The sequence below is a fragment of the Mobula birostris genome, chromosome 31, assembly GCF_030028105.1.
Source record: "Mobula birostris isolate sMobBir1 chromosome 31, sMobBir1.hap1, whole genome shotgun sequence".
Classification (NCBI taxonomy): Eukaryota; Metazoa; Chordata; class Chondrichthyes; order Myliobatiformes; family Myliobatidae; genus Mobula; species Mobula birostris.
This window is the reverse complement of record NC_092400.1, coordinates 4,484,208-4,498,203: the sequence shown is the minus strand read 5'-3', so window position 1 is coordinate 4,498,203 and position 13,996 is coordinate 4,484,208. Positions and strand designations below refer to the sequence as shown.

The following is a 13,996-nucleotide window of genomic DNA, read 5'->3' as shown; positions in this document are numbered from 1 at the left end:
TGTTAGTGGTAGGGAAATTATTGGGAAAAAGAATTAAGAGATTCTAGGGAGCAAAAGAAAAAAAAAAAAAAAGCTACACCTGGAAAAACTAGTATTGATCAGCATGGATTTGTTAAGACATCTTGTGTCAGTAATTTCATTTAGTGTTTTTTTTAAATTATTGAAAGAGATACCTAAATAAAATGGAGACAGCAGTGTGGTAGTTCTACAGGGACTTTACTGAGGTTGTTGACAAGGTTGCATGTGGAAGGCTAATTCATATCCATTAGAGCCAAGGCAAAATGGCTAACTGGGTTCAAAATTGGCTTGTTAGTAGATGGCAGAGGGAGATGATAGGTGATTGTAAGCCTGTGACCAGCAATGTACCACGGGATCCTTGCTGTTTGATAACTTGGATGTGAATATAGGAAATATCATGTTCTGCATCATGAAGAGGGGAGTATGAGGTTATGAAATGATATTAATACAAACATTTGTAAATTGGGAGGGACAACAGCAAACAGAATTTAATTCTAATAAGTGTGAACTGATGCTTTTTATTTGGGGAAGGGAGCTCTAATAAGGTTTTTGCATATGGCATGAATTTTAGAACCCCAGGAAGCACTGGGGACCTTGGTGTACAAGTGCAAATAACACTGTACATATCCGCCCTGGTAGGTAGGGTGATAAAAGCAGCACATGGGTACTCACTTTCATTAGCTGGGGCATTGAGTATAGAGCAGTGAGATCTTGGTCTCCACCTGATCATGGTACGACTTTTTTTTTTAAACTTTGGTTCTGCCACGGCTGGAGCTAGACATAGTACTGTGTACAGTGCTGGTCACTACAAAGGATGTAATTGCACTGGAGAGAGTAAAGGTTTATCAGTTGTTACAAGGAGACTGGATAGATTGGCTTTGTTTCCTTCAGCAGAAGAAACCAAGGGTGAACAGGACAGAAAAAATACAAACTTATGAGAGCATAGATAAGGTGGATTGCAAAAACCTTTGCTTTCTGGCATTAGATGGTCTCGTTATAGGGAAACATCTCAAACAGTTAACCCTAAACATCCTAAATATCTAAAGCATCCTAAAGTTTCAAAAGATTTTGACTGAAATTAGATGTTTTCTGGGGTAGATCCAATATCTGTTTTGCAATCCTCCAAGGAATGAACAGAACAAATCATCCTTATCATCCCAGATACAAAAATACTTACCACCTGTTGTACAAAGTCCCAGTTCACCAACGTATCTGGGTCAGCTAAGTGAATACTGTAGTCCTGCTCTTCAGAAACCACAAACTGACAGCTTCAATAGAAAAGATGGGCAGTTAGCCAACAAAACTGAAATTAAACTTTAGAACAGATATTTAACATTTGCAATCCTTTTACTGTTCTTTAGTCCCTGCTGTCTTCTGTGCCAAATACAAACACCCTATCAGATCAAAAATACAAGTAACAGTAATTTAAGGAGCAGTACAGATATTCATCTAATTTGCCTTAATTAATTCTGCACCTGATACTTACCAAAAAAACTCTTGACAACAAATATCCAGCATACATTCATTGAATGAGAATTCTGCAGCACAAACGAGCCCTTTCTGCCACCATCCATGCCAATGCTGATACCAATCAACATTAATCACTGCCCACATTAGCCCCGTTTCCCTCTATGCCTTTCCTATCCAAATATCTGTAATTCCATCCCCCTCTACCATCCCTTCTGACAGCTTGTTCTAGATATTAACCACCATCTGTGTGGAGGAAAATAAAACCTATTTAAAAAGGAGATCTGAGGGATATTTCTCCTCTCACCCGAAACTTGTTCCAGCTAGCTGTAGACTCTCCTCCCCAGTAAAAATTCTGGCCATCTTGCATATCTCAAACTTTCAATGTTAGAAACCTCTAAAAACCTCACCTTGTGGCTACAGACCACCACCACCACCCCCCACTAATTCCAGGGAAGAGCCTGGTGAGCCTATACTGCACTCTAATACTACCACATCCTTCCTGGAGTGAGGCAACCCAAATTGTACATAATACGACAAAGGTAGTCCAGCCATTGCTTTGCCCAAATGCCATGTTATAGTCCAATCCTATGAAGGCAAGCAGACCACCCTCTCCACCTGTGTTGCTATTTTCATGGAGCTGTGGACTTGTACCTCAAGATCTCTCAGTACATTGACACTCCTAAAAGATCCCTGCCATTGAATCTATATCACCTACAAGAATGGCTTTTCAAAGTGCATTACCTCACATATGATAGATTAAATTCCACCTAATCTTTGAGCTGACCTACATCCCACTGTATCCCTGGCAACCTTCTTCACCATCTACAGCCCACTAATTTTTGCAGTATCTGCAAACTTACTAATCAGGTTCCAACCCTTCTCATCCAAGTGATTTACATTTATTTCAGAGGTTTCAGATCCAATCAAAGAAATACCCATCCACATAAACCTCTAACTCCCATCACCAATCCAATCCTGGATCCAGTTTTTCCAACACACCTGATCCCTTGTGTCTTGATCATCTGCCATATGAAACTTTGTCAAAAGCCTTTAACAAGGTCATGTAACCAAATCCACTACTCTGCCTTTATAAATTCTCTTAGTTACCTTCTCAAAAAAAAATTTGAAGGAGATGTTATCTCCTGCCTGAAACCATACTGATGATAATCAGTTCCCACATTCTCAAATTGATAACCTTGTCCTTCAATCTGCTCCCAAAACTACCCCAACCACTAATACAAAGTTTACTGGGCTGTAATTTAATTGGTACAATACTATCTGTACTCCAATCTCCTGATACATCAACTGTGGTTACAACAATACAAAAACTTGTCAAGAGTCCCAGCAATCTCCACCTTTGCTCCCCACTGTAACGTGAAATAAATTCTATCTGAGCCTGGGGATTTATCCAACCTAATGCACTCCAGTATTTCCAGTACTTCCTCCTGCCTGATAGAGATATGCACCCAAATATAAGCAAAACCTTCCCTCAACTTTCTCGTCTCCACATTCTTCTCCCTGCTGGATACGGATGAGAAATATTCATTTAGGATCTTGCTCATAGCCCCTGGTTTCATGAGTATATTACCCCTCTGGTCTTGGAGGGAAACTGTTCTTTCCTTAGTTATCCCCTTACTTCTAATATACTTAAAAGATTTTAGGATTCTCTTTAATCCTACGTGTCAAGGTCATTTCATGGTCCATTTTGTTCTCCAATTTCTTTCTCAAGATTTCATCTACAGTGCCTTGAAAAAGTACTCAGCCCCACAACTATTTTCACATTTTACTGTGTCATTTTCTAAATTTAAAATATTGAAGTAGGATTTTTGAGCAAATCTAAACATTGTGCATAAGAAATTTTCCAAAACCTGTCAACTATTTACTAAAAATTAAAAAACAAAAGTTGTGAGGCTGAAAGAGCATTCATCCACTTTGTAATTACTACACTAACTTTCCTCAGGTGCAATATACTTAACACCTTACCAACTCAGCCAATTTGTTGATTTAGAAAATTGGAGAATCACCTGTTTCCAATGAATTCATAATACTCTCTCTCTCGCTCTCTCTCTCTATACAAGGTCCAACAGTATAGTAGGCTTTCAACAGACTAAACCAAAATGAAGAGAAAAGAGCATTCAAGCCAAATAAGAGAAATTATAATAAAGAAGCACAAATCTGGGGAAGGATACAAGACAATCTCAAAAGGCGTTGAATACGTCTCAGAGCTCAGTGCAGTCCATAATGAAAAAGTGGAAAAGATATGAAACTCGGCCCCTCTAGTCACTAAAGAACGGCACTTGTAAGAGAGGCTACTGTAATGCCAACAGTCACTCTGAGTGAGCTGCAGAGGTCAATGGCTATAACTGGAGATGAAGTTCATGGCTCCACAATTTCTAAGTCTTGCACAAAAACAGTATTTATGTAAGAGTGGTAAAAACCACCTAGATTTTTTAAAAAAGCCTGTAAAGACTTTGCAAAGCATCACTTACAAGATTACGTAAAGATGTGGAAGAAGGATGGGACTAAAGTTGAACTATTTGGCCTCTACACTAAGTGGTGTAAATCTAATACTGCTCAGCCAGGTAGCACCATCCCTACTGTAAAGTACGATGGAGGTAGCATCATGCTATGGGATGCTTTCCAGAAGCAGGGACCGAATATCTGCTCAGGATTGATAGGAAGCTGAATGCTGCTAAATACAGAGAAATCCTGGATAAAACCCTGCTTGCCTCTACCAGTAAGCTTAAACTGGGGTTCATCCTTCAAAAGGAAACCCAAAGAACATTGCCAAAACAACCAGAGTGGCTTTAAATGAAGAAAATTGATGTCCTTGGGTAGCCCAGTCAAGGGTCCTGACCTTACCCAGATCAAAAATCTCCAGCAAGACCTCCACTGCCACTCCCCAACTAACCTGGCACAGCTTGAGCAATTTTGCAAGGAGGAATGGGCAAATCCTGCTCCATCACATTGTGCAAAGCTAATAGAGACTTATTCAAAAAGACTACTGGCTTTAACAGCAGCAAGGAGTGGTTCAACTAAGGAATGAATACTCTTGAAATACTAATATTTCCATTTTTCTATTTTTTAGTTTTCTAAGATTTTTAAAGAACTTTTCATGCATTATTTTACCTTGTTTTTTTGGGCTCTACCGTGAAAAAGCAGAATGTGATTTCACAAATAAAAATTCTCAGTTAAATTGATCAAAACCCTGGTTGTAATACTCATTTATGTGAACAAATGTGGGGACTGAATAGTTTTTCCAAGGTACTGTCTATCTCCTATAACCTCAACTGACTTATTTCCTATACCTTACATAACTTCTTTTCCTTAGATAAAACCTGTGACATTCTTCATTAACCAAGGTTCACAATGACTCTGAACCCCTACTATCTCACACTTATCAACTTATTTTCCCTTCCATCATCTACTCCCAATCCAACTCTCCCAGATCCTGTCTTACACCAAGATCCACATTTCCCTAGTTTAAGGGCCCTAACTTGAGGACCAACTCTTTTTATGACCACCGATCTGTTCCCAAGATGACAGGGGGAAAAGTACATCCTAGTGGGACACACAACATACTGAAAATCCTCTTGAATGCATTTTACACCTTCCTTCCTACCTGAACTACGGCAATCCCAATCCATAACAGTTAGCCACACAAATGGTTAGAAAATAAGCATACTTTCCAATTCTACTTATCAGTACCCCTTAGAATAAGGTAGGCACCTTTGTGAATATCAGAAAAATTCAACACTTTTTACCTTCAGTCAGAATAAGCCGGTAGGGAAAATGAAATGTTATTGCTTCAAAGTGTACCATGTCAGTCAATGAATATATGGAGCTTTAATACACTAAATTTAAATTAATAACTTTAGTGCCAACTATAAGAAATGGCTTTCAATTGTTGGCACAACTGAGGAACAAATTTCAGCATTTAAAACTGTTCAGAATAAAGAGCCATGTTCACATTTTGACTAAATAACATGAAAATTAATCAATCAGGTATCTGTACAATAATACTAAAATCAAAGTGAACAAACAGAAGTCACCGAATTAATGTTGCTCTACTTACTTGGCCTGGAGAAACTGCTCCTTGTTGAATGGCTTATGCTTCAGTCTCCACTTGTTTCTTTTACCCCAGCGTCCATAAGAACCACCATCACATAGTGAGCCTGACTGTCCACGAGGTTCAAAAGTAAAATTTAACAAGTGGTTTAGGCTTATCTTCTTGGGACCAGTAAACTGGGCAGGGCTGAACTCTGCCCTTCGCACCTCTGCTACCTGCAGATAGAAAGGGGGAAAGTCCATTCATTTCCATTAAATTGTTCTCTCCTCTCCACTTTTTAACGTATTGTGCACCCATTAAATGGAGTGGGCGAGAACCCTGAAGTGTTGTGTATAATTCATCAGTCATGTACGGGGGGGCAACAGAACACACAACGACAATGCTGGTGATGAGTGTACTTGGCACTCTGGGCCAGTTCACAAGAGTCCACCCAAATCTTCATCCAAGAACTGTGCAAGTCAACAATATGTAATTAAAGAAAACTGCATCAAATGTTTACAAACCCCAAGCACAAGTATAAATGATAACACCTCCATACAGCAGAATAGAAATTAAAAACCATTAGCCTATACAGACTGATAACCATACATCTGTTAAGGGGAAACACTGTCCCAGTGCAGTAGGTGCTCCAATGCATCCTGCACTCTGGGATTAGGGTAAAATGCCAACATAAAAGGCAGTTAAAATTTTGTTCTGCTAATAATCTCAGAAACAATAACTACTCTCTGCACTGCATCATGCATCATTACTATCAAAGAAATTTAAGTGAAAGCATTCAATCTCACCTCCTCCCGTCGACCACCATTACCAGAAGTGCTAAAGGATTTGTTGGCACCACGTGCAGGGGGTCTCTTGTCAAAAGCTTTGCTTTTCTGTGGAAAGGAGCGGCGGGTCTGGTTGGAAACATTTTCATTCTTGGGAAAAGATGGGTCTCGTTTTCTGTTGTAGCGTTTTGATCCATTTCCAGATTTACCATCTGAAAAAGTTTTTAAATATTATTCATTTTTTTTATCCTCATGGATAGAACCTACAACTTGAATAAGAAATCCAAGAATCTTGTAAGTCACTCAAGAGGCTTCTGGTGGCATTGAAAAATGATCATAAACCACTTAAATGTCCAAATCTTGCATATAATTACTGCATCAACTGTATTCCCATTAAGAATTCCCACAAAAAGTGATAAAACATGCCCACCCCGCAGCATCTTTCAAAGAGTAAAGTTCATTCATATGGCTGAACCATTTTCAAAAAACAATAAATCATCATGACCTGCAGCAAATATCAAGGCACTTGATATTTCATTACAAAGTTAGCAAAGGGAACAGTTTCTAAAATCAGAACGAACAGTCAAAGAGCTGATATCACTATCAGGCCTACCTGCCAAGATGTACAGACATTTAAACAATTAAAAGTATTACAGGAACTGGATTTCTACAGTCAGAGGTTTCCAAATAGGTTTTGTGAAAAAGAGGAAATATGTACATCGCATTTAATGTTATTTTAATATAGTGAGCTGAACAGCAGTTTCACTGAGTTCACATTGCCTGTGCATGGTTTCTTGCACACAGCGAGGAGGAGTTGGGGTAGGCATGCAATCAGAACTGTAATATTCAAGTTACCATCAGTAACACTGGACCTCTTGTGGGACACAGGATGGAGAGTGTGTGGAAATGAGGGATATGTGTAGGTCTGAATTGGGAGAATTTTAGGACCCCCCCCCCCGCCCCCGCCAAAAGATAACTAAAAATTTAAATGATGGACAATATAGGAGAGCAAGAAATGGGAAATCAGTTTGAAGAATTTCCAAATATTTCAGAAAACACAGGGAACTTAAAACTTGAGGAAAAAGGAAATGATAAGCATTTTGACAGAAGATAAAAATTTACCAAGAGCGTGAAAGAGGAACTGCAGCAGAAAAAAGTCTGAAAAATCCATATCTGACTGCTATTCAAAGGAGCGGCTGTAAAAACAGTAGACACATTGCAGGAATCCCGAAGGTGAAATTAATGAACAAAGTCCCAACTGATTAGGAAACAGCATATAGTACTTCAATTTGATCGGGCCAGTGAAAGGAGGGAGCCAACAATGCCTGGCTTAACAGAACCCTGAAAATGCTTAGTGTTCATTCTTGAAGAATCTTCTGGACAATGAGAACACAGTAATAAATCAACTTCTGGTTTAAGATGCTCCTGGTGAAACACAGCGATGCCTTGCAGGCAGCAAACAAAACCTCTAACCATTCTATTGATCACACATTTTCTGGGCAACGATCACTGCAATCAATAGCTTGCAACTTCCCTTTTGGAGTAGCAGTTTTTGAACCACCTGTACGATTTGGCATTTTTGCAGTGTGAACTTTTTAAAGACTTGAAGACAGTTGCAGCATGGTGTGTACAGGCCAAATCAAGGTGGCGAGGAACGAGCCAATGTTGGCCATTGCTGGAGAGGACTTGAAGCTGATTCAAAGCACCAGATCTGAGGCGAGGCAGTGCTGGGGCAACAGGGCCCAGGCCCAAGAGAGGGGATCAAGCCAATGTTTGGCAGATTTAAGCACCTGGGTAAGATTGGAAAGGGCAGGTATGGGCCGAATTGAGGTGGTGGGGCCTAGGTCCGCAAGCAAGGATCGAGCCAATGGTGGTAGATACCATTTCCGTAGCTCTATACTCATCTCTGGAACACAAAGTAAAGACAATGACATCAGATTATTGTTCACTGATTACAGTTCCTCCTTCAATACAATATTTCCAAGTATACATCTCCAGACTGGCACTCAACTCCTCCCTCTTTAGCTTGATCCTTGAATTTCTGGCCAACAGACTACAATCAGCAAGAACAGACAGAAATACTTCCACTATAATTTTCCTCAGCACAGGAGACCCACAATGTTGCACCCAGAGACCCCTGCTCTACTCCACATACACTCATGACTGTAAGCCAAACTCTGCTGTAGCTTCTAACTCATCTACAAGTTTGTAGATGACACCACTGTAATGAACCAAATCTTAAATAATGATGAACAGGAGAACAGGAAGGAGAGAGAGCCGAGTGAGTACAAGTCCTGAGCCATCAAGCACTACTCATATGAAAATAGTCTCTGCCTTTATTCCTTCTACCAAAGTGTATCACCATACACTTCCTGGCACTGTATTTCATCTGTCCCCATCACTTTTTCTCCTAACTTGTTCAAGTCTTTCTGCAAACTCCCTATTTCCTGAACAATATCTGGCCCTGCCCACCCAGCAAACTGCCCTTTCCAAAAGCTCCCTTCTGGAAAGTGCTATAGGGCTATTAAAAAAACTTCATGCCATCTTAAAAGTTTTCCCCCATGTAGTTACTGTGATCAGCCGTTCCAACCCACCCCTCTATTACCTCTGTCATTACACTGCACTGTGAATACTTTAAACCACTTTTTATAATGCTGTTTACACTGTAAATACATACCATTTTATGGACATTTCATTCCATTTCTGTGCTGCTTAAATGATTCTTTATCATTGTGGATTATTGTTTTTTATTGCATGTCATACCAACTCAAATTCCTAATAACGTAAATGTATATAGCGAATAAAGGTGATCCTTGATCTATCCTTGTATGCATCTACAAACTTGGCCACAAAACCAGTTTTTTTTAGTTTAAATAAAGCTTCCCAATCTTCGACCTTCCTGCTAATTTTTGCGATGTTGTATGCTCTCTTTGACTTCCCTCATCAACCACAGTTGCCTCACTCTACAAGGGGTAATTGATAAGTTCGTGGCCTAGGGCAGGCGGCGTCAATTTTAGAAAACATGGCACATTTATTTTTCAACATAGTCCCCTCCTACATGTACACACTTAGTCCAGCGGTCGTGGAGCATATGGATCCCTTCTTTGTAGAAGTGGTCCACAGCAGGGGTGATTGATAAGTTCATGGTCTAAGGTAGAAGGAAAGGAGTTATACAGCTCTCATTAGATGCACGTGCAGTTCAATTCTGAGTGGAAATGCAGAAAGTTTGAAGTTTCTCCTCATCTCCTTCTACCTTAGGCCACGAACTTATCCCTGCTGTGGACCGCTTTCTGGAGGTCCAAGACGCCGACTTCTACAAAGAAGGGATCCGTATGCTCCATGACAGCTAGACTAAGTGTGTAAATGTAGAAAAAACAAATGTGCTAGGTTTTCTAAAATTGACTGCTTCTACCTTAGACCATGAACTTATCAATTACCCCTCGTAAAATGTGTGTTCTTTGGAATAAACCAACCCCACATCTTCCACATTATGCCCAGAAACTCCAACCACTGCTAGCTACTCTATCATCATCCCTACTAAGGTCCCCTTCCAATCAACTTTAGCCAGCTGCTCTCCATTCCTCGGCAGTTGCCTGATTATAGAATTAGCTGTTCCACTCAAGCTGCAGGGTTTGGGTTAGCATGCACATTGAGAGTTGAAGGGTCTGTTCCAGAGCTGAACTGTTCAACATTCTGTGTCAAAGTACAAGGCAGGATGTTACATGACCAAAGGGATGATGGTGCAAGACAAAAAGAGGACAAAAAGATGAACTAATGATTGTGTAAGTGGCAGTAAAATACTTTGAAGTCATTATTGAATTATCATTGTTGAATCCAAAAGGCTGCAAATTGCCTTGTCAAAAAATGGCTAATCATGTTTTTATTGATCATTATTAGTGTTGGAAGCATAAAAACTGTCAAAGTGGGGTAGAGAACCAGGTGACCAGAAGCTTCAGGTCATACTTAGTCAGCACAGCAATATTCCACAAAGCAGTCATGCATTCTGCACAAAGTATCTTTGCAAGCATACACTTTGAACATAGACATAATACATACACAGAATAAACCTCTGTATGTATTTTGCTGAAAATGCTCAGGAGATTAGGCTGCATCTGCAAAGACAAGGTTAACTTTGCAAGTCAATGATTTTTCATCAGTCTTGGGACAAGTTAGAAATTAAAATGAGCTTTAAAACACAGAGGGAAGAGGGGTGTTTGTGAAAAGGTGGACAAAAAGAAAATAGCAAATGGCGGTAGTACTAGGGTGGAGAAGGCTCCAGAATTATGACTACATGAGATTCAAACAGGAGATGACCAAAAATATTTTTCACATGTACATGAAAACATAGTGAAATGCGTTCTGTGTCAAATCAAATCAGTGAGGATCGTGCTGGGCAGCCCACAAGCAAGGTCATGCTTCCAGCACCAACAGGGCATGCCCACAACTTATTAAGTCTAACCGGTACACCTTTTGAACGTGGGAGGAAACCGAGGTACCCAGAGGAAACCCATGCAGTCAGAGAGAACACAGAAACTCCTTACAGACACCGGTGGGAATTGAACCCGATCTTACAGCTAGCATTACACTGCCATGCTGCCCCAAGAGGTTTAGGAAGTTAAATATGTAATAAATTAGAAAACACTGCAGTTGCGTGACGTAATCAACAGGTTAGGCATTTACCTGCAAAGACAATCAAAAGCCATTAAAGGAAGGTAGGAAAAGCACAAGAACGTAAATGTAAAACACAGGGCTGCAGGACATGTCCATGCGTTAACTGAAAGATAGAGCCAGTAATACGCAATAACTCAGTCCTTATCTTCACAACTGATAAAAGTTATGCGAAGTCATCAAACCGATTGTGAAAAGCTATAACATGTCCACTGAGATGAGACACTGTTCCTCAAGCACATGTTTTTCCCCTTGATTATAACAGTACAGGAGGACACAGACCAGAGTTATCAAAGTGTAGGACTGGGTCACTACTGCATACTGAACATAGGCATTCTGCACATCAAGGACCTCTCCAATGCAGAGTAAACCATATAGTGAATTAACATTGACTGCAGTACGGATCAGAAAAAATGCAAGTAACTTATTCCTTCCCTTAGAAGGGCAGAGATGAAAGTGATACTTCTCCAGAGGCTGCTCAGGAAGTGGTTCTCTCTTTGCCCCCATTAACTATCCACTGGATTATCTCTAACATTCCCATTAGAACACTAGTCTCACTCTAACCATCCCTCTCCCACTCAATCTGTGGTTTAAAATTAACTGGTTTCCTTCCCCCCCCCCCCAGTTGTGGCAAAAGGTATCCACCCTGAAACATTAACTGTCTCCACAGATGTTGCTTAACTGTTAAATCTCTGCTGCATTTTCTGTTTTGTTCCTGTAGGTTTTTTTTTTAAAAAAACTTGGATAAGAATAGGGCGTTTAAAAAATACTATGTTACATTGTTAATTTAATGTTGACTCCTGAGGAACGTACCAAGTCATAAGATGAGATGCAGTTTCTTGAGTTTACATTGGTCTTCAATGAAACACACAAGACCAAAGGCAGTGATCAAATGTGTAAGTGTTGCAGAGAATTAGTGACAGACTAGGGTGACATGCAAATACAGATGGTCTGCCAAGTAGTCATCTAATTCAGGTTTACATGCTCCAATCTAGCTTCTCAATTTCCTAAAGGATTAATGACAACCTTATACTTACCATCATGTGTATCTGCTTTACAAACCATCAATCTTTAAAACAAAGCTCGTCAAGACATTAAAGACAGATTATAAATTTAACATCTAATCCTAAATTAAAATCAAATCACAAATTCAATCTAAGCCATTTCATTCAAAACAAAATGAGATGCAACGATAAAAAACATAAAAAGCTGCCACAACTTTAAGAAACTAGCCATGTATTATATTCCAAATTATAAGAACCGTGGATGTAAAACTCATAAACCATCGAAGTAGCTGAAAGGAGAATGTTTGGTGTTTACTCAAGACGCTCAATCAACCTGACAGCGAGCAACACACACAAAATGCTGGAAGAACTCGGCAGGCCAGGCAACATCTATGGAAAGCAGTACAGTCGACGTTTCGGGCCGTGACCCTTCCTCAGGACTGCCTGGCCTGCTAAGTTCCTCCAGCATTTTGTGTGTGATGCTTGGATTTCCAGCATCTGCAGACTTTCCCTCGTTTCCGAGAGCGCGCCCTCTCTTTGCGCTACACCAGAGACTTAGGGAAGATCATACAGTGTCTGCAGTGTCCTTGGAAACTACAACTTTGTCTCCACAAACATTGAAGACACAGGAGACTGCAAGAACTCAGCCGGTCTAGCAACATTTGGGCGAGGAGAGGAATTGTCGCCGTTTGAGTCCTGATGCCAGGTCGATAATTCCTTTCCTCCGGGAGATTTTGTCGAAAATCAACCGTGGGAAGAGGTGGCGGCGTGGTCATTTACCAGCGGCCAGCTTGTAAACATCGCCAGCGCTGGGAGGGGCCTCGGCCGTCCTACCTTGTTTGGTTTTACTGTCCGCGGGCGGCGCCTTGGTGGGCCCTGCCGAAGAGGATCGCGCAGACTTCTTTTCCATGTCTGGATTTTCCAGCATCAGCTTCCAGCAGCTCAATGGGAACGACGTGGCTGGTTGTGCCAACCGATTTTCCACAGGGCATCGCGTAAATGGGCCTAACTTTAATCTTCATCATGGCGACCTCTGCATCGTGACCAATCTGAAAATGGCGAAAGTAAACAGGGAGCGGAGCCGAGGTATAAACGGAGCGGAGGGGGCGGGGGCGAGCTCGGCCCGACACAAGCCCTTTGGGGTGAGCGGAATGGATCCTGTCGTTTCACTTCGCCCCCACCCCGCGCTCCTGCAGGGGCTTTCTTGTGTCAGGCCGCACGCCCTCCAACACACCGTCACCTCCCTCTCGGCACGGCGACGGCTCGCCACAGACACCGCCAACCCGCACAGACACCCTTTATATAGGCGTCAAAAGTCCGCGCCTGCGCGCCGGGGCACGGTGGGAAATGTAGTCTTATCCATCCCTATCTCCAGCCAGCAGCTTTGTTTACTCACGGCTCTTGTCACAACCACCCTACTTACGTTGATTTAAACATACTGTCTTACCAATCAAATACTAGATGTAAATAAACCAAGGATTAGAAAAGAGCATTGTTTCCCTGGCTAACATAAAATTGTACACTTGGGGATCATGATTGTCATAATTAATTATATTTTATTTCCATAGTAAGCAATACTGTATACAAAATGCATATCCAGTCTTAATCGTTGGAGGAGCGCCATCTTATATTCCGTCTGGGTAGCCTCCAACCTGATGGCATGAACATTGACTTCTCTAAGCAACACACATAAAATGCTGGTGGAATGCAGCTGGCCAGGCAGCATCTATAGGAAGAAGTACAGTCGACGTTTCGGGTCAAGACCCTTCGTCAGACAGGATGAAGGGTCTCGGCCCGAAACATCCACTGTACCTCTTCCTATAGATGCTGCCTGGCCTGCTGCGTTCCACCAGCATTGTGTGTGTGTTGCTTGAATTTCCAGCATCTGCAGATTTCCTCGTTATTGATTTCTCTAACTTCCATTAATGCCTCTCCTCCCCTTCTTACCCCATCCCTAATTTATTGTTTGTTTATTTCTCTCTCTCTCCCTCTCACAATAACTC

At 41.1% G+C, this 13,996-nt stretch overlaps 1 protein-coding gene across 2 annotated transcripts in view; it reads right to left on the bottom strand.

Annotated features, from left to right (window-relative positions):
- The window catches only part of rnf10 (ring finger protein 10), a 41,254-nt gene extending 27,971 nt beyond the window's left edge, over positions 1-13,283 (bottom strand). The window contains exons 1-4 of one of the 2 annotated variants that reach the window (XM_072247567.1): positions 12,828-13,283; positions 6,343-6,533; positions 5,564-5,772; positions 1,196-1,286 (exon numbers count right to left, since the gene is read on the bottom strand). In XM_072247567.1, coding sequence (XP_072103668.1) covers positions 1,196-1,286; positions 5,564-5,772; positions 6,343-6,533; positions 12,828-12,921 — 585 coding nt within the window. In that variant the 5' untranslated portion in view covers positions 12,922-13,283. The remainder of the gene's footprint in view (positions 1-1,195; positions 1,287-5,563; positions 5,773-6,342; positions 6,534-12,827) is intronic. The other variant, XM_072247565.1, reaches the window with a different exon arrangement.
- Between the last annotated feature and the right edge of the window lie 713 nt (positions 13,284-13,996).